A 26,522-nucleotide genomic window follows, 5' to 3' on the forward strand; every position below is an offset into this window, starting at 1 on the left:
AATAATAAATAACCAAAACTCAATCCAGACATGCCACAATTATAAACGGAAAAATCAACCGTAATAAAAAACCATCCAAACTTATGGGATATAAACAACTCACATATCAAAAATAATCCTAAATGAACTTCGATAAGAATAAATATAAATATGCACAAACTTGACATAACACTCTAAACTAAAGGAATGCCCTAGAGGTCCATGCAATTGAGTCCCCGCTATGCCATGAGTCCACTCTAAGTCCTTCTAACACCTGGAAGTGATAAAAACTAAGTCAGCTGATAGCTCAGTGAGTAGCAACATGGATAGTAAATACAGTTTTGAAAACAGGGTTCAATTCCAAAATAAGATATATATCACAGAAACTAGATTGGCATACAGTTTGGTAAATACAATCTGTTTCAAAAAGAAGGTTCCACAGTTCAACACTTAAAATACTCATGTCTCGCAAGAACATGATAAACAACATTTTCCACTTAAAACAGATTATAACATGAACAACAATAATTTTCTGGGTACCAATAAAAATAAATAATCTGCCACACATTTCTCAAGCTATAAGCCCCGTTGGATCCAATACCGAACTAAGAGTCATCCTCAGGGTGGCACCTGGGCCTTTTCTCAAAGACGATCCGATTGAAGGTCACCTAGTTGTTTTTAAAGGTCTGTTCCTTACAATCGTTGAGCACTAGAGTCATCACGGCCCAACCCGGATCTGTTCCCTAGTGGCCAGAGTCACCACACACAGTGGAATAATTTCCCTGGACTAAATACACACATGGTCCCAATAATCAATACACATCAGTTTCGCAAAACATGGTAGTTCATCATTATAAACATGAGACCAAAACAAATAGTTTACAGTATGCCAAGTTCACACATGTTTCAGAAACAATTTGATTCAATTGATAATATAATAATTTATCAAAACAGTTTAGTCTTGAAACAACAATTTAATTTTCCAACAGTTCAGGGTAGGGGAACATTTATAAAAATACGTAGCATGAAACTACTCACCTGGAAACGAAATAATATAATTCTCGAATAGAGTATGAAAGTCCAACTAGTGCCCTGAACCAATATGAAAACTATACGTCACTACTAATTTAAAAATACTAAAGAATACGAACTAAGTAACCCCAAACTAAAGCGCACTAACACGGCTCAACCCAACTCACCGTTACTCTTAAATATTACCTAAGTTCATATTCTTCAAGGTCTAAAATCACACAATTGTCACACCCCAAATCCGGGCATGACCGGCCGTGGCCCACAGGGACTTAGCCCAAGGCACACGTAAGCCTAAACACGAATCCAATCACATTGAACAACTGAACAATAGTCCAATAATAAATAACCAAAACTCAATCCAGACATGCCACAATTATAAACGGAAAAATCAACCGTAATAAAAAACCATCCAAACTTATGGGATATAAACAACTCACATATCAAAAATAATCCTAAATGAACTTCGATAAGAATAAATATAAATATGCACAAACTTGACATAACACTCTAAACTAAAGGAATGCCCTAGAGGTCCATGCAATTGAGTCCCCGCTATGCCATGAGTCCACTCTAAGTCCTTCTAACACCTGGAAGTGATAAAAACTAAGTCAGCTGATAGCTCAGTGAGTAGCAACATGGATAGTAAATACAGTTTTGAAAACAGGGTTCAATTCCAAAATAAGATATATATCACAGAAACTAGATTGGCATACAGTTTGGTAAATACAATCTGTTTCAAAAAGAAGGTTCCACAGTTTAACACTTAAAATACTCATGTCTCGCAAGAACATGATAAACAACATTTTCCACTTAAAACAGATTATAACATGAACAACAATAATTTTCTGGGTACCAATAAAAACAAATAATCTGCCACACATTTCTCAAGCTATAAGCCCCGTTGGATCCAATACCGAACTAAGAGTCATCCTCAGGGTGGCACCTGGGCCTTTTCTCAAAGACGATCCGATTGAAGGTCACCTAATTGTTTTTAAAGGTCTGTTCCTTACAATCGTTGAGCACTAGAGTCATCACGGCCCAACCCGGATCTGTTCCCTAGTGGCCAGAGTCACCACACACAGTGGAATAATTTCCCTGGACTAAATACACACATGGTCCCAATAATCAATACACATCAGTTTCGCAAAACATGGTAGTTCATCATTATAAACATGAGACCAAAACAAATAGTTTACAGTATGCCAAGTTCACACATGTTTCAGAAACAATTTGATTCAATTGATAATATAATAATTTATCAAAACAGTTTAGTCTTGAAACAACAATTTAATTTTCCAACAGTTCAGGGTAGGGGAACATTTATAAAAATACGTAGCATGAAACTACTCACCTGGAAACGAAATAATATAATCCTCGAATAGAGTATGAAAGTCCAACTAGTGCCCTGAACCAATATGAAAACTATACGTCACTACTAATTTAAAAATACTAAAGAATACGAACTAAGTAACCCCAAACTAAAGCGCACTAACACGGCTCAACCCAACTCACCGTTACTCTTAAATATTACCTAAGTTCATATTCTTCAAGGTCTAAAATCACACAATTGTCACACCCCAAATCCGGGCATGACCGGCCGTGGCCCACAGGGACTTAGCCCAAGGCACACGTAAGCCTAAACACGAATCCAATCACATTGAACAACTGAACAATAGTCCAATAATAAATAACCAAAACTCAATCCAGACATGCCACAATTATAAACGGAAAAATCAACCGTAATAAAAAACCATCCAAACTTATGGGATATAAACAACTCACATATCAAAAATAATCCTAAATGAACTTCGATAAGAATAAATATAAATATGCACAAACTTGACATAACACTCTAAACTAAAGGAATGCCCTAGAGGTCCATGCAATTGAGTCCCCGCTATGCCATGAGTCCACTCTAAGTCCTTCTAACACCTGGAAGTGATAAAAACTAAGTCAGCTGATAGCTCAGTGAGTAGCAACATGGATAGTAAATACAGTTTTGAAAACAGGGTTCAATTCCAAAATAAGATATATATCACAGAAACTAGATTGGCATACAGTTTGGTAAATACAATCTGTTTCAAAAAGAAGGTTCCACAGTTTAACACTTAAAATACTCATGTCTCGCAAGAACATGATAAACAACATTTTCCACTTAAAACAGATTATAACATGAACAACAATAATTTTCTGGGTACCAATAAAAACAAATAATCTGCCACACATTTCTCAAGCTATAAGCCCCGTTGGATCCAATACCGAACTAAGAGTCATCCTCAGGGTGGCACCTGGGCCTTTTCTCAAAGACGATCCGATTGAAGGTCACCTAATTGTTTTTAAAGGTCTGTTCCTTACAATCGTTGAGCACTAGAGTCATCACGGCCCAACCCGGATCTGTTCCCTAGTGGCCAGAGTCACCACACACAGTGGAATAATTTCCCTGGACTAAATACACACATGGTCCCAATAATCAATACACATCAGTTTCGCAAAACATGGTAGTTCATCATTATAAACATGAGACCAAAACAAATAGTTTACAGTATGCCAAGTTCACACATGTTTCAGAAACAATTTGATTCAATTGATAATATAATAATTTATCAAAACAGTTTAGTCTTGAAACAACAATTTAATTTTCCAACAGTTCAGGGTAGGGGAACATTTATAAAAATACGTAGCATGAAACTACTCACCTGGAAACGAAATAATATAATCCTCGAATAGAGTATGAAAGTCCAACTAGTGCCCTGAACCAATATGAAAACTATACGTCACTACTAATTTAAAAATACTAAAGAATACGAACTAAGTAACCCCAAACTAAAGCGCACTAACACGGCTCAACCCAACTCACCGTTACTCTTAAATATTACCTAAGTTCATATTCTTCAAGGTCTAAAATCACCCAAGACATAGATTCCGATCGAAACTTAACTAAAAATAACTTTAAGATGAAACAGTGTTTTAAACAAGTTTTCCCAATCTATTCGCTAACTTTGAAAATTACAAAACCCACTCCACGCTATTCAAAAAATTCCAATAACTTCCAGATATGATCTAATATATCCTAAGTTTCAAACCCAATTGGTTTCACTTGATTTGCTAATCAAAATAATTTTCTACAATTTATTATATCAAAACAGGTTGTTTTCTGCAGCACTTTAGAGAAATTGACGGTTCTCTTAATATACACGAGCAATCAATGCAAGGCCAAAAACGTATGAAACTAGACTCGTAACCGGTTCTAATGACACTAATTTGATAATTTTTGGATTTATACCCAAAGAGAACAACAATCCCGAATTTACTGTTTCGGACTGGTTTCCTGGACAGATTTGAATACCTCAATTTATATGGATTTCGACACCCAAAAATTATGAAAAAATTCAGATATGCAATTCAATATGTAAATGATCTACTGTAAAAATTTCAGATTAAAATTCATCCGTTTGATATGGTTTCTTGATTTTTAAAGTTTGCGATTCTGTGCAGAATTTTTGAACCAAGAATTACACTCATTCTTTATACATAAATTTAGCTCCTCAAGTTTCTTGATAGGATATCTATATACACAATACATAAACCTACAACCTCTCCATCAATGAACAAAATAGTTATAGAATAAGGATGAAGAACAAAAAGAAGAGAAGAAAACCAAGGAGGGCTAACCTTTGATGATCACACACAACACAACACCCCCAAAAGTTCTTTGATTGCAACATCTTTTTTCTTTTTTTTTCCTTCTCTCTAACCCTCTCTTGTGGCTGCTGTTGTTGCCCTATGTGGTGAACAAATAATAGAGTAGGGTTTGTGTTTATTTTATTTTATACTAGTGGTGGGCACACTTAGGTCAAATAGATAGATAAATATACAAAATACATCTATAAGTTACATGCAACTCAAATGGTAAGAGCCTAACTTATTAATTTTATGGTCTAGAGTTCAAGTCACACCCTCTTCTCTAATTTTTTTTTTTTTTTTATAATAAATCTTACTTCTAAATCAATGACTTTCACCATAAATTTATTTTAGGTTTAAAAATTAATTAAAGGATCCTCCAATAATATTTAATTTGCACCTTAGAATTCACCACCAAAATATTTGAGATTGTAATGTTATTATTTAATTATTTACTTAATTTTTATATTCGGGTTCTCACAACTGCTGATCTCATTGTTTCTTGTAATAATGCCATATCAACCTTTCTATCACAAAATAACTTTCTAATTTTCGTTCGTTTCTCAGGCCTTCCTAGCCTTCTTACATTCTAGGATAAAATTTTCATTAATAACAAATTTGGAACACCTACTCACTTGGGTTTGCTATTCAGCTAGCATCTTTACCCATTTTTCTCATCATTTCTCTGTCATTTGCTTCCAATTCCATTAACTTACTAATTACCTCTTCCTCTTTCCCTTCACAATCCACACCAAGGACACGACCAATTTGTAGTGTTGCTTCAGCCTCATTGAGTAGCACTCTTCCACTGCCTGATTCACTTGCCATTGAGAGTGATATTGCAGCCATCGCCGATCCGAACATAGCTCATTTTTTCAGATTTAACAAAGTTCCTGCAATGTTTTTACCTTTGTTGAAACTTCCTTTTTTACTGAATTACTTTCTAAAGACCCCTTTAGCTATCTGCTTCCTATTAACACGCCTTTTTAGAGTTGATATTGTAGATGCACCCTTGATTTCACTAGTTTTCCTTCTTGCACTTCGGGTTTGGGCTTCTTTTTCACAATCAAGTTGAGTAGATTCTTCTATACTGGACTGGGCTTTCAAATTACTAGGATCAAATGCTCTATGGGCTTGGGTTCTTACACTCTTGACTTTATGGGCCTTATTGAGATCAACCTCAAGATTAAGACCTGGCCTTGTTAATTCAGAGCCACTGAGACTTTTCATGAAACCTGGGGTATTATCCTTGACGTTTCGGTTCCCTCCATTTTGAACGCCTTCAGGTAATCGAAACAAAGACAAGTAGTACACATGAAGATTTGATAGGACTGGCTTAATGAGTGTTAGCCTACCCCCTGTAGACGTCCCCCTGAACTTCCCGGGAGGGAATCCCCCGTTCTGTTCGTTTGTGAGTTTACTACAGTTCAGACTCAAATTGTCACGGTTCTTAATTTGATCTCACAGTGTGCAATGTGATATTGATAAATCACCAAAGAGTCCAAATCCGGCAAATCATTTTTGAAAACAGATTTTTTTAGAAAGAAGTGCTAGACATGGACTGCTTTGCCAGATATAGAGTCGCCACCTAAATATTTTTATAGGGGAATTTAGGAAACCCTGACTCGTTTGCCTAAGGCCATGTGTGCGTCATCACCAAAGTTGCCTCGGCTCGGGAACTTGGGTACGATTTGGGAAGGTCAGCTATGAGCACCCCCTCTCGCCCGATCAAAGATCGGCCTCTACTAACCATGATATCTTGTTTTGAAAACATTATGCATTCTTATTTCGATTAATTAGCTAATCTTACTATGTGATGCGCACGACACAAAAGTATAGACTAGATCGCCTAATTTGGAACAAAGCATCGCATATCCGTTTGTTTGGAAATCGGTTTGAAATTTGCTACTTGCAAGTAGGCTAAAACATGGATTTCAACGAGTTGTTCTAACTCAAACAATCCAACCTTCACCCACAGGCATTCAGGCAGATATATCACATAAGCATATAGCCACATGGTAAGCATGCTGTCATGTTAACATTCACACTCATGCGAGATGCTAAAGCATAAAACACTTACAGTGTACTCCAAGCCAAAACAATGAACATGTTAGCAATCAAATATATGATCTAAGTCCATGTTAAATGGCTAATGCATCGCATACAAAATGCAATCTAGAATACGCTCGACTAATCTAAGAGTGGCATGTGGAATGCAACAAGTAACACGTATTCAAGTTGGATTTGAAATACTATGCAGTTAGTATGATGCGTCGAGCTCGGTGCATGCAATACAAATGAATGGATACATGCATGCATAGCATAAGGATGCTAAATTAAATATGTCCTAATACTAACCATCAAAAGCAGGTAAGTAAAAGGGAGAAAGAAGTGGGGGTTGGAAGACATGCACACACACACCCACACTTATTACACATTTGCCCTCGCTCGGAGGGACCAAAAGAATAATACAAATTAATGAACCTACAAGCTAATTAATTATTACAGACCACTTAACTAGTTAAGCAAATTAACTAAGCTAAGAAAGCAATAAAATAGCCTCGGGAAGAGGGTCCAATGCATGCGTGCTCGGGTTTGCTCAGAAACCTGTCGCTATGCACAAGCTGCCTCTGTTTATCCTGCTCTGCTCTTCTGAAAATTGCAAAAGTCCCAAGGAACACTCTCTGAACACTGTGGAGCATCACCGACCAAGGGGAAACATCACCGACCATGGTAGAAGGGTCATTGACCAAATATTCAGCTCTTGGCCATCCATCATTGGTCGATCGGCACTTTATGAAGTCGACTGGCCATATTTATCTGCAGAATCCTATTTTGACAGCAGCAGAGGGCAAACATGGCATGGCAATGCATTTCAAGCAAATGTTTGCACAAACACCCTCCTTATCATGTTCATGACTCAAAGGAGGATGGTCCTCAACCCCCGGGCCACCAATCGCGTATTTCAATGCGTGATGGCCAAAGAGGCCAAGTTATGCATTTTGATGTCAAATGAAATGCAAACCAAATAAACACATAAGGCCCAACCTCTATCACTTGATCAAGAGACAAGGCATGCATGCTCAATGCAATGTAATGCAACCTAGACATGTGAGCTAAGTATGCAATCATGAGCATGAAAGCAAGTAATGTGTACTAAGCACACAACCTAAACAAACAAACATGCAAGGCATGTAACAACATGTGCAAGCTAACAAGCATGCAATATGCAATGCGAACATGCAAACATGCAAGACACGTAACATGTTAAGCAACCAAGACAAAAGGAAGAAAACATGCTAAATGCAATGTGATTCAAGCATGCAACACGTGCGATAGGCTAAGTATGCAACAACACACAAGGCGAGCATGCAACAACATGCAAAGGAGGGACTTACACCAAGATGGACAGCTCTCTACTAGGTCCAAAACAGTGGCCGAATGCTAAGGAAATGAAGGCCAAAACACATACAAACATGCATGCACATATGACCCAACTCTTAAGCATAAAGAAGCAACTTTTAAGCACACTTAAAAGAGGATAAACATGGACTAATGGCAAGCATAGCAAGCTCTGAAAATACATGAGGAATGATGCCAAATCAACCTATCAATGCAAGCAAGGCATGCAATTATATCCAAAACTCAAGGTAAGCCAAGGGGCTTAAACCATAGCTATATGAAGCAAGTCCCAAAGGACCATGGGGACTCAAAACCACCCCAAGGCAGATCAAAACAAGGTCAAAGGCACACCTAGATGACATCTAAATGGCCTAAGTCTAAAGGCATGCAAAAGGGTTCAAACATGGAGCATAAGGTACCAACCTCTTGAAGCATTAAAGGAGCATCAAATGCAAGCATGCAAGCATACCACAAGGACTGAAATGATGTTATAAGTGGTGCCAAACCACTGAAACAAGCCAAGTAATGCATGCTCAACACTCACACACCCAAGGCTAACAAGCCAAAATGCAAGGTGGCCATACAAAGCATGTCATGGATGGCCAAAACAACTCCAAAAAGACCTTAGCATACTAAGACATGCATAAAAGCTTCACAAAGCTAGGCCAAAAACATGCTAGAAACAAGGCTCAAAGCGCAAAGCATGTTAAGGCAATTCATGGCATTACAAGACAAGTATGCAAAGCAAGCATAGTATGTCTAAACCAACTTAAAACAGTGCTATATCATGGCAAAATAAGTACAAATACTAGCTAAGACATGGCCAACATGAACTCAACAATGGTGCTTACATATGAGGCTAAAATGACAACATTAAAGGCAATAAGGAGAGGGGATGACCCTCTCCTTCTTAGGACCTTAAAGCACCATCCCCACCACTGAAATCTAGAATTTCTGGATTTCAGTGGTGAGGAGGCCAAGACAAGGTGGTCTCGGAGCTCACCAAAATAGCACAAAATGAGGGCCAAACAAGGCCTAAGAGGGGTCAAACAACCCCAAACACTGAAACAACCTTAAACAACTATTTTAAGCACTTAAAATCAGAACTTTTATATATTATAAGTTAAGCTTAAAAACAGATACAAGGATAGTTAAAAGCCTATGCAAAAATGGAGAATAAAGGGGTAAAGTTCTTACCCTTGAAGACCTTCGTCACAAGGACCACTCCAGCCCCTTCTCCAAGCTTAGATCAACTCAAGAACTCTGAAAATCACTCCTTAGTACCTCAGTAGCTAAAGGAAAGTGTAACTTTAGGTGTTTGTGTGCAAAACTATGAACAAAACACCTTAATACACACACAAAGAGCAAAAGAGAGGGAGATATAGAGATAGATAGATACACAAGACCTAACCCTAATTCAGACCTCTGGAACTCTTTTTTTGGAACCCTTGAGGAGGGAGGAGGAGACCTCTCTTTATAGAGGATCACTCTTGCAAAGCTTACAAAACAAGCTAAGCAAGAGTGAAATCCCTCCATACACGTGTATGAAGGGGATGTAAAGTGGGCGCCAGCTAGCTGGCACAAAATATCTGCCAAAAGCAGATGCACAGTGGTCGGCCAGCCAAAAATACCAAATTGACCAAATAAATGATCTACTGACCAAACAGAGTGCCGAGCGACCAAACATTTGGCCGATGGTAACAAAACAATGGCCGGTAGCCTCAAGCCATGGCCGGTGAGATGTGGGGATGGCCAACAAGCCATTCCCTACTCCTTAAAAGCAAAACACAAGTGTTTAGTGTAAAACCAAACACAAAACAGGCAAGTCGAGAGGTCTTGAGGCAAGACACGTGGCCGAGACCTCCGAGAACTCAAGACGAACACGAACATGGATGATCACTGAGTGTTCAAACGGTGACGTCCAAGTCTTGAGGACGGTAAAAAATAGGGTGTCTACACCCCCAAATGAAGGATACCTCCTTTTCCAATTTGCAAGCATGAGTCTAAATTTCATTAAACCTAGAGTCTAGGTTGATCTTCTTCTAGGACTTAATCCAAGAGGCAAACCAAGAAGCCCCAAAGACAAAGAAATCCATGCTATAATGGAAGTTTATGAGTCACACTATTTAGTAAATCAACAAATTGTAGATGAGTTACACACACTTGGTCCCTTCCAATCACAACTCTCTGAGTAGACCCATTTGAGTCCAAATCCTCTAGAGTGATCTTAAAGTGATTTTTTTATATGGTTGAGATTTAAGTCTATAATAGTTAAGAGTACAATAGTACTAAGTTGATGGTTCAAATAGTATTATGACATTAAAAAAAATCTCAACCATATAAAAAATCACTCTAAGATCTTTCTACAGAAAATCACTTTAAAAGATCCGAACTCGACCCGTTTCTCTAGCCCTCATAACAATTATGTTCAACTCTTCAGCCACCAACTTGAACAGAAAAGGAGATAACGGATGATGCCAGAACTCTAGTCAGATACCAATAAATATACTCTCCATTAGTAATTAATTACATTCAATAAAGAATATATTGGCAAAGCACACATCAATATCAAAGGTAGGCATGGGTCAATCAGCAATTAGTCTAATTGTCAAAATGCTAATACTGATAACATGCTATACATTAAAAAAACAAATTAAAACGCATGAACAACTTAATAGTGGCATAGTGGAAGCCAGAAAACACAGAAAATGCTTTAGCACTGCAATCACTAACACTCTTGAGTGTGTGTTGATTCATGAACTCTCATGTTCTGCTTATATTTTATGTAATCTGATAACTTTTAAGCCACTAATAATCTCTTATCTAGTACATTGGTTATATTTATATAAAAAAAAAAATCACTTGTAGTTAACTTTAGGCAATAAAACCATGGACACACAACCAATCAGTGAACAAATATAAAATGGTTTGAACTCCTTTTATGCTCTCTATTCAGTGATTGATTCTGTCTGCCTAGCATTATGGTTTTTAAATAAATGTGCTGCATGTAGCTGCCGAAAGCAACAACACGAAAGTTAATTAAACAAATTATGAATGTGAAATGCATTTTATAAGTAAAAGAATAATTTTTTTTAAATTTTTTTGTTAATTAGCCGCCCACAACAATATTTTTCTATAAATTAGCACATCTTCATTAAGCATCTTGCCCATATCCAATTTCAAGAAAACTCCTACTTAGTTAGTTGGTTGTTTCTTGTAGTGTAAGTAAGGTGTTGTAGAGATAACCAAAACTTGAAGATGCCAAGCAGCTTTTTGAAATTGAATGGTTATTGTTTGGTAATAGGTTTGTTGATGTCATCATGGACATGCATGGTTGTGAAGTCTCAACTAAGTGCTGATTTCTATTCAGCAACATGTCCTAACCTTCTCGCAGTGGTGCGTAAACAGGTTCAAAATGCTGTCAAAACTGAAATGCGAATGGCAGCATCATTGCTTCGGCTTCATTTCCACGATTGCTTTGTAAATGTGAGTTATATTATACATCACAACATTGCCATTAATTTATTTATTTATTTTATATATAACAACAGTTTCTACTCTACTCACGTATTTAAATTATGAGAAATGCTGCATTAATTGATCATATGTTTATATTATATTTATCTGAGAACTGTTATATATATATATATATATATTTTACCATTTTATATTACCATTGTACATGGTAGTATATAACAAAAATTTGGCAGTAGATTGTTTTATTTATTTACTATATGTGGTGTCACACCAAACTATTGAACCCATTATACTAATATTTGTATATGTATTACCTCTCATATGATAAATAAAATTAATATAATACAAAAATGTTATAATTCTAGCATTAATTGTTAAATAATTCATGACAAACTTTACTTTTAGAAACTAAAAAGATACAAACTTTTTTGGTTCATCCACCCCTACTGTATTAACCAATTATTGAATGTATAACTAATAAAAAAATGACACTTATCATACAATATCATTATAAATTAAATTATGAAAGCTTTTTTAAAATGATCATTGTTAAAAAGAAGCTGATATTTGTTACAAGAAGCTTCATGGTTGAAGTTGAGGATTTTCTTCCATTAACAGTAAGGTTGAGTTACTGCCAAATTCAAATTTAAATTATGCGAACTTGAGGAGGATATGAGACCCACCACGAGTCTTATTTTAATAATTTAAATAGTTTATGAAAAAAATTATGGTGTTTGCCTTGTCTCAATGTATATTATTCATAAAAAAAATTATGTTGATCCGATAATCATAACGTTTTTAAGTTATGCGTTTGTCTATGAAAAATAGACGTCAAGTATGGTTTTAAAAATACACCTTCTATTTTTATTTATTTATAGAAATACGATAAAATGAAAATATTACAATTATTGGATCGATTTAATTTTCTTACTAATGACATATACGGAGAATCTAACAAAATAAATATTTTATATTATCAAAATATAACTTGTTGTGGGTCCTACGACCCCCTCAATGAGCCCAACCAAGTAAAATAAAATTTGTGTGATGTAACCAATGCAAAATAATGTAATTTCATGTAATATTTATTTCCAAATCAAAACATCAATCAATGCAGTTTAAATTTTAAAAATATCAAAATCATATTATTTTTAATTATTTTTTTTAGGTTTAAAAATTGTATTTATGAATTGTTTTCTAGCTATTGAACCCATTAAGGAGCAAACCTTTTTCTCGTACTGAGGGTTGTTTTGGGAATTAGTTATTTTAATTAATTTTTTAATTTTTTAACAAAAAGACGTATAGCAAAGTAAAGAGAATAGTTGATAGTTTGATAGTAAAAATTTTAACTATTTTAAGTTGTTTCCAAACTTGTCCAGAGTTAAATTTATACTTTTTAACTATTTCTTGTTGGTTTCTCGCCATCCCTTTGTGGTTGAGCTCGCAGATGAATGAGCTTTCTTCTCGGTGCCAATCTAGTTGGGATTAGGTTTGTTAGCTTTGATGCGCTTCTGCTCTTCCACCCCTTTATTGATGTTCATGTCATATGTTTTGTATGTTTTCTTCATCAATAAAGTTCTTTTTTGTTGATAAAAAAAAATAAAAAAATATATATTCTTTTTAAATTTATTTTTGTGTAATGTTGTGGTTGTTGTTGTTAGGGTTGTGATGCATCTCTTTTGTTGGATGGAAGCGATAGTGAGAAATTTGCATTACCAAACCTGAACTCAGCCAGAGGATTCGAAGTAGTGGATGCAATCAAAAGTGCAGTGGAGAGTGCGTGCAGTGGAATTGTATCCTGTGCGGATATACTAGCTATTGCTGCCCGAGATGCTGTTGTCTTAGTAAGTCAATACTTTCTGCCCAAAAATAATAATAATAAATTCAAAATGTTTTTAGACAAAAAATTCTCTTGTACTTAATTTCTTTGAATAAATATTTTGATATATTATTTTTGTTCATAAACTTTTTATTTATTTTTTATTTTTATTTTTATTTTTATGGGCGAAACGTGGTTGACCTCCCACCCTTTTCCTTATACACACTTAAGTGTCACCTTTATATCACTAGACTACAAGTCTACAATGATATGCATGTCTTACTTATTTGTTGTATGTGAATTCATCAAGGTAAAGAACAATTTTTTTGTAGCGTACAAAGAAGCTTGTTCAAGACAGAATGAATTAAACTAGCCAACTGTTAGTTTTTCCGAGTGTTATCACTAGGGTCGGCTCGGATATTTTTGAGACCTAAAGCGAACTCTTGATATGAGGGCTCTCTAATGATTTTTTTACTTAAATTTGATGGAAAAAAAAAAAGTTAAACGTTGAAGATGTTCTAAGGGGATGCCTGATCCATCAAGCCATTTTCGAACATGCTAATTTGGCTGTTTTGGATTTTTTTTTGGCCAAAAAACGTAACTTGCTTGACAAAAAAAAAAAAAAAGTTCTTTTGGCAGAAAGGCTTGGGGGAAAACATTTTTATATACCTGACATATAAATTTAATCAAAAGTTGTTGTTGTTGTTAATTTTTTTCTTTTTTCTTGTGTATATGTGTGTGGGGCAGCTACTTGACAAAAGTTAAAAAGATATTATATATACTGATAATTTATATAAGTCTCTCTATTTTTGGTCTCTCTCTCTAAAAAACCTCCATCCCAGGCCTCTTTTTTGGGCTGGCCGGCTGCCGCCTTTGGCTATGGTGGTCGGCTGGCCTAGCTTGTTCTTCTTCCGGCATCTGCTTGTTAGTTTTTTTCCTTCAATAAACTTGATTCTCCCATTTTTTCCCATCTAGGCGTGTTAGTGTTGTTGCGGTAGTCTTTGTTTTTGGTGTTTCAGGGCCCGGTTCAACTGTTTTATCAGGGGTCGTCCATGATTTTCATTCGTGCGCTCTTTTGCGAGTAGGAGCTTGAGGGATGAACTCTGGTTCAGATTTGGTGGAGAAGTATCGATGCTTTGTTTGGGCGGAAACATAGGTGTCGTAGTTGATCCAGATCTGTCTGGTTTTCATTGGAGCGCTCCTCTTCGAGTCAGAGTTTGAGGGGTGAACTTTTTCCTAATGTTTGGAGGTGTCCCGGCGGTTGGTCGGTGTGTTGATCTGCAGTGGGTGTGAGTAAGAAGAGGTGTGGGTAAGAAGAAGACCTGGTGGGAGTTGATCTGTGGGTGAGTTTTGGTGTTGCAGCAGAATCGAGTTTACTCCCGGTGTTGGCTATGGAGTCTTCTCGGCCGGTTCAGCAGCATAGGTGTGGTTGGTGAGGTGTTGCGGTAGCTTTGGTTGTGGGTTTTGGGAGTTGGGAGTTGTAGCAGCTTAGGGGTGGCGTGGGCAGCAGCATAGGCGTGGGTGGTGAGGGCTTTGGGAGTTGTTGTTGCAGAGGCGTGGGTCTTGGCAGAGTGGGTTGGTGATTAGACTTTAGTTTGGGTGGTTCGGGCAGCTTGAGTGTTGGTTTAGTTAATTTAGTTTGTTTTGGTAGGTTGATTATGTGGGGTTTCTTGTATTTTTATTTTTATTTTTATTATTATTTTTTTTTTAGTTTAGTCCTTCTTAACTTTTTCTGTTTAAAAAATCGAGAGACTGAAGGGTTGGTTGTATGGATGCGAGTAGCAGTAGTAGGGGTATTTTTATACTTTTCGAATCTCTCTCGATGCATGTCATCTTCCTGTACTTTTAATTTCATGCTGTTAAATGAAATTTTTCTTTACTGATAAAAAAAAAATACTGATAATTTATTTATTTTTAAAAATTCACTTAAAAGAAAAGTCAATAAAACATGATAACAAAATAATTTGACAAAGTATTGTGGAAATAAAATTTACACAACCTGAAATATAAAAAACATGAAAGGCAAATTATACCCATAGTCTATACATTTTATCTCATATTATTTTGGTTTATATACTTTTAATTAGTTTAATTTTGACTTTTAATTTTAAATTTTGTGTCAATTTGGTTGAATTAATAACGCCGTTAGTATTTTTGATGAAAAATTATCACTAAATTAGTTGAAGTTAACTTACTGAGTTGAACAAATTTACAATTTTGCTTGAAAAACATGACATATATCACTTATGTGTATATTTTTCATTAAAAAATACTAACAATTGTAAACAATTAGATTAAATTGAGATAGAGTCAAAATAGAGCCAATTGAAATTATAAGAATCAAAATGATACAATGACCAAAATATAGGGATTACCAGCCTAATTTGTCGAAAAATAAAAGAGAAAAATGAAAAGCAAGAAATTATTATTTGCATATATTTTGCAGAGTGGAGGACAAACGTGGAAAGTCCTATTGGGGAGGAGAGACGGACTAGTTGCAAACAAAGACGGAGCTACAAATGGACTTCCTTCTCCCTTCGACTCAGTTGGTAATATCACTGCCAAGTTTGTTGCTGTAGGCCTAAACCAAACTGATGCGGTGATTCTATCAGGTAGCTTCACACTTGGTCGTTTGTTTGTTTGTTGGACATGATTTTAGTCTCCCTTCATACACACGACATCTAAAACACAAGACTAAAATAGTTAATAAAGATAAGAAAATATTAAAATAGTTAATAAGATAAAATGTCACATTTAAATTATAATTATTTCAATTTTTTTTTTTTTTGCAATCATCAAATCAATTATATAAAAAAGAATTAAAAATTAAAAATCGTTTCAAAGATAATTTTTTTAGCTAAACTAAAATAGCCAAATAATAAAAAAATCAGACTAAAAAAATTCATACCTAACAAGGACTAAGAGGATATCTGTATGGCTACGAAAATTCCATATACAATTGTGTACATAAAATATTACACTGGAGACACACACGATACATGTGCATAACACTAATAGTGAAAATATGGGATAGTTTGCATTATGGAGTATTCTGGACCTTTTTTTTTTTTTTTTTTTTTTCAAAATATTAGTTGAAACAATTAGAGATAGAAATGGTTCAAACAAATTTGAAAAATAATTTTATTTGAGCAATTTTGGTGGTGGAAACTATGCATGACATAGTTTCATTTTATTCACACCAATTTAGTTGTTGGGTTTATCTATACTTATGTTATAACGAGAATAACTCATTTGGTGTGAATTTTAAAGCAACTTTTTTTTTTGTTAATTTAAAAAATATCATAAGATCATCATCATCATCATCATCTAAATACTCATATCTACACTAATGCAAGGGGTAAATATGGAAATTCAAAGTTAACCTTGGTAACATGTTTTAGATTTAAGCCTTTGCATCATATGTAACTCTGTTTGTAGCCAAATAAAGTTTGAAATATGATAGATTGCACGAATTGCTGTTATAATATAGGAGGAGGATCTCCTCTAGTCTAAATTTGGATTGGAAGGCGCTATTTAGGCCCGTAAGGCCTATCACGGGTCTCATTTTTTTTTTTTTTTTTGATCAGCAAAGAAAAATTTCATTAAACAGCATGAAATTAAAAGTACAAGAAGATGACATACATTGAGAGAGATTCGGAAGTATAAAAATACCCCTACTACTGCTACTCGCATCCATACAACCAACCCCTAAGCCTCTCGAATTTTTTTTTTTTAAACCAAAAGAGCTAAGAAGAACTTAACTAGAGAATTTAAAATACAAGAATCCCCACATACTCAACCCACCAAAAACACCCAAAACTAACTAAATGAACTAACCCATCCCCACTAAATGAACTAACCCATCACCCATCACGGGTCTCATTTTGATGATACAAACTATTTATTTTGTCAAAAACTTTATGTATTTCATCCACACAAAAAATCAAGTTGATTCGATAATTGTAACATTGCATTTTTAACCAAAAAAAAAAAAAAAAAAATTTATGAGAATTTACCCTTTTACCTCGTAAAAAGTATGGAAGAACTCATTTAAATCATAAATATATAAAATTTTGAAGATAATTTGGGAATAAAAAAAAGTGTAACCCAACTTAATTTTTTGGTTCACCTCGACCATAATGTTCCCTTAGTGAATGGTATAGGTGCATTGTTAGCTAATTATACTGAGGCTATAAGTGGGTTAATGTGCAGGTAGCCATACAATTGGTTTAGCAAGGTGTGCTACCTTCAGCAGTAGATTGTTCAACTTCTCAGGGACAGGCGCACCAGACAGTACAATGGACACGACCATGGTGTCTGATCTACAAGGCCGATGTCCAACCACTGGAGATGGAAACAACACGGCCCCTCTTGATAGAAATTCTATTGATTTATTCGATAACCATTACTTCCAAAACTTGCTTAATGGAAAAGGTCTTCTTCAATCGGATCAAATCCTATATTCTAGTGATGAGGCAGCAACAACTACCAAAAGTTTGGTTGAACTCTACAGCAATAATCTCTCTCTATTCTTAGGCGACTTTGCTAAGTCTATGATTAAGATGGGAAACATAAATCCTTTAACTGGGTCAAGTGGACAGATAAGGAAGGACTGTAGGGCCGTTAATTCATAGATTGCACTAAATTGAAATGGGATTTTATAAAATAAAAAATAAAAAAGGCTTCCTAGTATTAAAGTTGTATGATTATCAAAACCATGTATCAAGTCTGTTTTCTTTAAAGCTTTCTAGATAATGTCAATGGCTGCGTTGTGCAAGAATAATTACAAAATATGATGATTTGGTGTAGAGGCTTCGGCTAAAGTCGTGTTTACCAAGAGTTATGCAAACGTATCCTAGTTTTAAAAAGGCCATTTATGTAACTCAAATCTTCTCCACCATGATATGAATAGAGAGTCTTATTTTAGCGCTAAGCCACCCAAAAAGGATAGTCTCTCTCTCCTTGATACATTTTTTTTTTTTTGAGAACCCGACATATTAAAAGATCATTTAATAGTTTTGGATATGTGGTAGTAGTAGGGGAACACATGACTATTTTTTTTTTTACTAGTGAGAATCGCTCTTTATATATATATATCAGCAAAAAAGGCAATTTATTGATGAATAATGAATAAAACTAGACATCAATACATCAATAAGGGAGATGGATGCACTAGCATCATAGCAAAATAATATGTTTCCAACTAGGTTGGCACCATAGAACAAGCCCAATCATCTGCAACATCGCATCAAGTTGGTGAGTAACCAACCAAAAACAGAACTAAAACCACATCATACAACAAAAAATTACATACAAAAAAACTCCCCTGCCATCAGAAGAAGCAGCAGCAACAACTATACTCAAATACTCAAATAAACCAATTCCTGCAGCCACCAACAGCACTAACATCTGCAACATCCCTTATCATGACACTTCAGAAAAACACAAGACAACTCAAGAAGACTAGAACATAGATTCACACTCAACCAGGACAGCCTCCAATTCAATCCAACAACTTGTTGATATCAGCACCTAATTGAATCATAACAGCCACCACAGATGTCCAGTCACTTAACGCATAACCTGATCTGTTGTAGATTCGATACAAACTGATTAATTGAGTAGTCTCTTCCCACCAAATTTGACTTCATCCACATGGCTACTCTTACCTTAATGAGATCACATAGTTCTTCCAGATTAGGCTGGACCTTATTAAAAATAACTTCATTTCTATGCTTCCACATAGACCAAAACAGTGCTACTGGTATTGTTTTCCATATCTGCAATTCCCCTTTTTAAAACTTCCATCCACTCCACCACTGAAGCAAACATTCCATTGTTCTTGGAACAACCCATTGCACTTCTCACCATTTGATGATACTAGACCAGGTTTTCCAAACAAAAGGGCAATGTAGCATTATATGGCTTAACGATTCCTCCCCTGTTCTACAAAGAACATAACTTGGCTCCATATTTCTTTATTAAAAAAATTAGAAAAGAAATTAAAATAGGTGGCAGCGGAAGCTCTTCACACCAAGTGGCATGATGCATAATGTAGGATTAATTAAATTAATTCTAATAAACTAGGGAATATATATAGAGATATACATATATGAGATCAACTCTCATTGCCTCAACTGATACAAGGCAAGGGGAAAAAAAATAGAAAAGAAAATAAGAAGAAGAAAAAGGAGAAGGAAAGAGGCTAAAATCTATTACCATTTCTTTACCTCATTTCCCCTTTTGAGGTAGAAAACCTTTAAAATCCTTTCATTCTTTTCTTTAATTTCAGAATATATTCAAGTATTAATGAAGTTAAAAATCTTGATATAGTACTTTTTTTTTAATCAGCAAAAAAAAACTTTATTGATGACGAAAGCATACAAATACATATGAGATGAACATCAATAAAAGAGTGGAAGAACAGAAATGCATCATAGCTAACTAACCTAATCCCAACTAGGTTGGCATCGAGTAGAGAGCTCAATCCCAACTAGGTTGACACCGGATTCCAAAACCTTGCCGCGGCATGGAGGAACCGAAAATGCAGTGGGATGCAACTCAAAGTGAATAGTGCATTTATGCCGAAGCCCCGGAAATTCACCTTTTCCGAGCCATCCAAGTTGGCAATCCAATTTGTGAGATTTTGGACAATAAATGCTTCCATTTGATGCAAAAGTTGGGCTGAAATGGAAAAAACTACGAAGCTGAGGCTTTTGTAGAAGATAAGGTGTTGAGTGGAAGACAGGTGTCAGCATTCTGGAGGTGCTTGCCATTTTTGGCCGATCGGCCAAAAAGAGTGCCGACCGACCATCTTTTTTGGCCGATCGGCTAGTAATGATGGCCGATGGCCATTTCTTGTGGTCGATGGCCTCTTATTTTGGCAGATGGCCTCTCCCTTTGTTCTCTAAGCTGTATATGTGTTGAAGGTGTTGAGAACTTGTGACTGCTTCCACTTCCAATGCCTTTCGGTGATGATTTTGCGAAGTCGCGCATGTGTTACTACAATTTGTTTATCGAGTTGCTGTACTTTTGCTTATCGAGTTGTATTTTGCATTCTTTAAGTCTTTGTTTTGCTTATCGAGTTGTATTTACATTTGGTTAGATTGTCAAGTTCTTTGTTTTGCTTATCGAGTTGTTTTGTCGTTAGTTCGTTCACTATCTGATTAATGCAATTCGAGCGTTTAGTTTTCAAAACAAAGTTCAATCTCATTTACATTGTTATGTAATGTGATGCGATGCGATGCGACGCATAGAATGTACAAATGCAACACTTTTTCAACAAAAACAGCTGTTTCTTTTCATCATATTATCTTTTGCAAAAGTACATAGTTTTAAAGAAAATAAAACCTGCCTGACGCAATACAATGTGCTTAAACTACCAGTAAAAAGAAAAATAAAGCAAAAAAGAAGAAAAGTAGCAAAGTGTCTGGATCAATGTCGGTCGCCTCAACTGCGGAAGTCCATCCTGGTCCTCTTCCTGGACGAAGGTCCAAGATCATTGCCACCAGCTCCGCTGTCTGAGTCATCTCCGGTCTTATCCTGAGACGACTCCGCCTTTGCATCGGACTCGTCATCATCAAGGGAAGGCTCCCGTGAACTACACTCAGCACGAGCTCGCTAGTGTTTGCCTCGGTTGTAGATCGTCATCCCCTGCCTGGCTCCTCCAGTTGCTCTGGCAGCACTGAAGGTCCTGCTGGAACACCCCCTGCAGCCGGTATCTGGAATGGGGCCTGAAAAGGACAATTGTCAAACGCATCAGTTGTGCTGTGCAAAGTCGAGTGTCAACACCGAATACAGTGTATGAGTACAGTGTATGAATGCCGTGGGCAATGCTGTGAGCAGTGTATGAATGCTATGAGTACAGTGTATTAGTGCTGTGAGCAGTATGGGAGTTACAGTGTATCAGTGCCGTGAGTGGTATGTTAGTGTAGTGTATCAAATACCGTGTTGACAATGCGATGTATCAGATCTGTATGGAACATATTATGCAGAGTCTTGAGACCGAGATTGAAAGAACTCACCGGGATGCTGTAGATGGTCAACAGGTCTATGCTCCTCTGAAGCATCCCCATCACTGAGGCCGTCAGCTCCAGAGACTGACTAGTGTACTCAATGGAAGCCTGCAAAAGTGTTGAAATCATTAGTATTCTGCGGGATATCAAATGAAATAAAATGACTGTACAGAATGAAAAGTATGGCACATATCGGGGCCGAACCGCGAACTCTGACAAGCTCATGATCAGTCGGAGGAGGAGCGATGGGTATCTGATAAGTCTCCCCACCCTATCCTCGGCATGTCATGGTAGTGGGCAGGGCTGGCCACTCTACTCCCTGTCCCCTCTGGGACCCACTCCTGCCATGGGCCTGAGTCGCCCTCGGTGCTCCGGCTCCTCTCACAGGCATTGCAGGCCTCTCCCTCTCAACTCGGCGAGCACCGGTCAGAGACCGCATGAGATAAGCCTAGATGAACTCAGTGTAGTCCCCCTCGTCTCTGAAGAGGTCAAAATCCCAGCCTATCGTGAAATCCATCATCTCCTCTAGGATGCACCTCTCGGTAGCCCTCGTATGGGTAGGAGGTGGCCTCGGGACTATTTGCTTGGGCAAGCCCAAAGTTTGCCGCAAGAAGCGCTCTCCAAAATACCATGTCCGACAGACCGGACCCTCCAGCAGAATCCTGAACTGGGTAGTCTCCCGAGCACCCGCATACTGCTCTCTCACTGCCTTTGGCCACACGACCTAGGGCTGCCAGGTGATCTACAAATGACAGGATATACAGTTTGTTATCTGTTATTGAAAGTGCAATGTAAAGCGAAGCTTAAATAAACTGTAATGTTTGAAATACCTCTGCGGCGGTAATGGTGCCGAAGTATCGGCGGAAGAACGGGAAAGACTCCCGCGACCTCTGCTCACACCTCACATCATATCTATGAGAGTATGGAACTGTGGGGGGCATCTCTACATCTAGCACTAGAGCAAGCCTCGGAAAGTAGGCATACACCCACAACTACAGAGTGAAACAGGGTAAGAATAAGTATACTTATCAGTAAGGCAGTATGCAGATAAAGCAGAAATCAGAATCATGTGCAGTGTGTTCAGTGTATTATGCAGCATGTGAAGTGTATTGTTCAGTGTGTGCAGTGTACAGCCAGTGTAAGGCAGATTGTGTGTATGCAGTGTGTGTGGTGTACAAATAATGTAAAGCAGAATTGAAAAACAAAAAGGGAAGGTGTACCTCCCAGGCTCGCCAGTAGCCTCCAAGCAGATGTCTGCTGTGGCGAGAGGATGAGCTCATGTATCCATAAAGTGCTGTGGCGAGAGGATGAGCTCATGTATTGTTCAGTGTGTGCAGTGTACAGCCAGTGTAAGGCAGATTGTGTGTATGCAGTGTGTGTGGTGTACAAATAATGTAAAGCAGAATTGAAAAACAAAAAGGGAAGGTGTACCTCCCAGGCTCGCCAGTAGCCTCCAAGCAGATGTCTGCTGTGGCGAGAGGATGAGCTCATGTATCCATAAAGTGTGGCCAAGCCTGCGCCACCCCAGTCGTAGCGGCGGATCCACGTCACGTCCACTAATGCGCTTAGTAGATAAAGGGCGACAGTGTTCGCCCGGTCGGCGAAGAGGGTGGTCCCCAGCAAGAACATGATGAATCCGCGAGCGTACTGCTCCACTTCCTCTCAGGTCGTAGACGCTTGTATCCAGAAGTGGTCCTCGAACCAAGAATACCTCACGAACCCTGGCCGGGAGAAAGGTGGCCGAGCGCCGAGCAAGAACATCTGGGTAGCGTCCCACTCATCCATGACAGTGTCAAAGGGAATCGGATCACCGCCTACTTCGATGCCTGGGAGCATTGAGAAGTCGAAGGGAGTCATCGTTATCTCCCCTGTAGCAGAAAGGTGGAAGGAATTTGTGGTGTCCCACCACCTCTCCACCAGAGCACCAAGAAGGGACATACTCACAGTGAGGCACGAGAGTCCCATGCAGAAGACGCCGAAGTTGGATTGATCAATGATGTGGTAAACCGCAACGGGCAGCTCCATGTACCAACCTCGGGTGATGGTGTTCCCATACCCCCGGAAGGCATGAGAATCTCCCTATGTTCAAAACAGACAGATGCGACGCAGTGTCAGAAATACAGTATGTTGAATGCATTCAGAATTGATGAATATATAGTGTGTGTGCATGTGTTCAAGTTTAAACAGATATTGCGTGTGGGTGTGCTCATGGTGAACTACGCATATGATGTATCAGTGTGTTTGGGTTATTCAATTATAGAGCAGTATCGGCTATCGAAGATATCTGATCTACATTACGAAAAATGAAAAAGAGGAAGAATATACCTCACCAGCACCGTAGGACAGATACGACTCTGGCTCGCATAGCAAAAGCTCCAATGGCACACCTCGCACATAGCTCCTGAACTGACGGATGCTATCAGGAGGCAATATGTGTATCGCCGGCCGGTATGTCGCCGGGTCGAACGGTCGAGCACTCAGCGGCAAGAGCTCGACCTCAGGGTCCGTACCCATCTCCAGGGGAGTCCCACCTCGTGGAATGTCGTCTGCCATCGCGAGAAGGGTGCAAAAATGGTCGAGGGTATGGAAAATGGGTGAAAATGCAAAAGTTAACCCAAAAGTCAACCTCGATGGGTGAAAAATGGGAGAAAAGGTCGGAGTGTGGGGAAAGGCACGAAGATCGAGGTAAACTCGGGGGAAAAAAACCCCAAGTAGTGGAAATCGAGAAGGGGACACCGAAATCACGTTTCTTTCGGTTCAAAGTGTTTGAAACGAAGAGGGTTTCGCGAATCGAACGATGCGGGAGGCTCAAAAACCAAAGGAAAAACAAGGATCGAAGCGAGGAAAATGACTTAGAGAGGTAGGGAAATGATTTTCGAGCTTGAAGAAGTGAGGAAATAAGGTTTGAGGCCCTATATTTAAAGACCCGAGGTGAATGGACAAACTGCCCCGAAATTGCCATTTTTGGCCGATCGGCCAAATTTTTAGCCGATCGGCTAAATTGTTGGCCGATGAGCTCATTTTGTGGTCGATGGATGGCCGATGGCCTCCCCTTGTGGTCGATGCACCTCTAATGCCCTTGTTTGGGTCAGCTTTGTTGATTGGTACCCTTATCTCTCAAGGAAGTGCAGGAAAGTACATTTTTAAAGCTTAACCGGCCTTTGTGTTGACCTCGAACCGTGTCTTCCGTGTGCGGCACTCGATATACGTGAGGTGTATCCTTTTTCGTATCCTTTTGTATATTACGAAACTCGAGAACTGCTTTTGAGGATATTGCATTACAATGTTTTGTCATGTTTGTAATAAGCGCGCTTGTTATGCGTCTTCTTGCTCTTGCATTGAGCATGCTTTGCCTTGCTTTCGAGTTGCATCTCAACATCACGAATAACATGCCTTTACAATGCTTCCGTTGAATATGTGCCTCTCTCTGTTGTTGCATTGTTACACACATTGTATGCGTTGTCGCGTATGCTTTACTTACATGTGTTTATGCACCTTCTCATATTGATACACACATTGTATGCGTTGTCGCGTATGCTTTACTTACATGTGTTTATGCACCTTCTCGCATTGTTACACACATTGTATGCGTTGTCGAGTATGCTTTACTTACATGTGTTTATGCACTTTCTCGCATTGATACACGCATTGTATACGTTGTCGCGTATGCTTTACTTACATGTATTTATGCACCTTCTCGCATTGTTACACACATTGTATGCGTTGTCACGTATGATTTACTTACATGTGTTTATGCACCTTGTCGCATTGGTACACACATTGTATGCGTTGTCGCGTATGCTTTACTTACATGTATTTATGCACCTTGTCGCATTTTTACACACATTGTATGCGTTGTCGCGTATGCTTTACTTACATGTGTTTATGCACCTTGTCGCATTGTTACACACATTGTATGCGTTGTCACGTATGCTTTACTTACATGTGTTTATGCACCGCTCGGCTTGCGTTGCCGTGCACACTTGTTGCATTGTCATGCATCCTCTCTCGCATTGTTATGCGTACACTTAAGTTGCATTGTTATACACCCCTTGCCTGCATTGTCGCGCATGCCCTCATCGCATTATTATGCTTGTTTCAAATTGCATTGTTATGCACCACTCGGCTTGCGTTGTCGCGCATGCCCTCCTCGCATTGTTATGCTTGTTTCAAATTATATTGTTATGCACCACTCGGCTTGCGTTGTCGCGCACACTTGTTGCATTGTCATGCATCCTCTCTCGCATTATTATGCACACTTATTGCATTGTTATGCACCACTCGGCTTGCGTTGTTGCGCATGCCCTCCTCGTATTGTTATGCTTGTCTCGAACTACATTACTATGCATTCCACTCGGCTTGCGTTGTCACGCATGCTCTCCTCACATTGTTATGCTTGTTTTAAAATTACATTGTTATGCACCGCACTTAGGTTGCATTGTCATGCACCCCTCCACATTGTTATGCATCACACTTGGGTTGCATTGTCATGCACCCCTTCACTTGCGTTGTCACGCACTTTTCACTTGCATTGCTATGCATATTTCTGACGATATTATACCTGTTAAGTTTTTTTTTTTTGCAGGCACGATATTGTATGTACGGTTCATTTGAAGCTAGCGCGACCAGATGAACCAGACGGTATTGTATGTACTCCGCGTGGGACGTAGCGAGAATTGTATAATTCTCTTACATCCTTTCTGCATGTAATGTAGTTTGATTCTTATTCGCTTGCTTAAACTGCTGCATGTTATGCTTCATTACAGCTCTTTTTGCATGATCATAAGTTATGTTCAGCATCATGCATGTCCTTTGCATTTTGCCCCTGCCCGCGGGCGCATATCTTCGTTATCTTGTATGCTTGTCTAAGTCTTCGGCCTTGTCAAAAATGGGACATCTCTAGGCTTTGATATTCACTCTTGTCATCTTATGACTTTCAAGTTCTGTCGAAGAGGGGAAACTGTAGACACCCCATATTTGACCGTCCTCAAGACTTGGACGTCATCGTTTGAACACTCGATGATCATCCATGCTCGTGTTCGTTTTGAGTTCCCGGAGGTCTCGGCTGCGCGCTTTACCTTAGGATCTCTCAACTTGTTTGTTTTATGCTTGGTTGT

At 38.1% G+C, this 26,522-nt stretch overlaps 1 protein-coding gene across 1 annotated transcript; it reads left to right on the top strand.

Moving 5' to 3' along the window:
- The first annotated feature begins 11,259 nt into the window (after positions 1–11,259).
- On the top strand, positions 11,260–18,323 carry LOC114278651 (peroxidase 59). The gene is made up of 4 exons (XM_028220743.2): positions 11,260–11,580; positions 13,233–13,415; positions 15,837–16,002; positions 17,603–18,323. Exons 1-4 carry the CDS (start codon positions 11,353–11,355, stop codon positions 18,022–18,024), a joined length of 999 nt encoding a protein of 332 aa, XP_028076544.2. The 5' UTR covers positions 11,260–11,352; the 3' UTR covers positions 18,025–18,323.
- Positions 18,324–26,522: the final 8,199 nt, after the last annotated feature.

Source organism: Camellia sinensis, unplaced genomic scaffold, assembly GCF_055761805.1.
Source record: "Camellia sinensis isolate YWXY unplaced genomic scaffold, ASM5576180v1 Unanchor1, whole genome shotgun sequence".
Taxonomy (NCBI): domain Eukaryota; kingdom Viridiplantae; phylum Streptophyta; class Magnoliopsida; order Ericales; family Theaceae; genus Camellia; species Camellia sinensis.

What these genes read in the sequence shown, in the direction of transcription:
- LOC114278651 (XM_028220743.2), top strand. Translation starts at nt 11,353, where the DNA reads ATGCCAAGCAGCTTTTTGAAATTGAATGGTTATTGTTTGGTAATAGGT. An exon ending in CCCGAGATGCTGTTGTCTTA is followed by an intron (nt 13,416 to 15,836) that starts GTAAGTCAATAC and finishes TATATTTTGCAG; the next exon opens with AGTGGAGGACAAACGTGGAA. An exon ending in TGATGCGGTGATTCTATCAG is followed by an intron (nt 16,003 to 17,602) that starts GTAGCTTCACAC and finishes GTTAATGTGCAG; the next exon opens with GTAGCCATACAATTGGTTTA.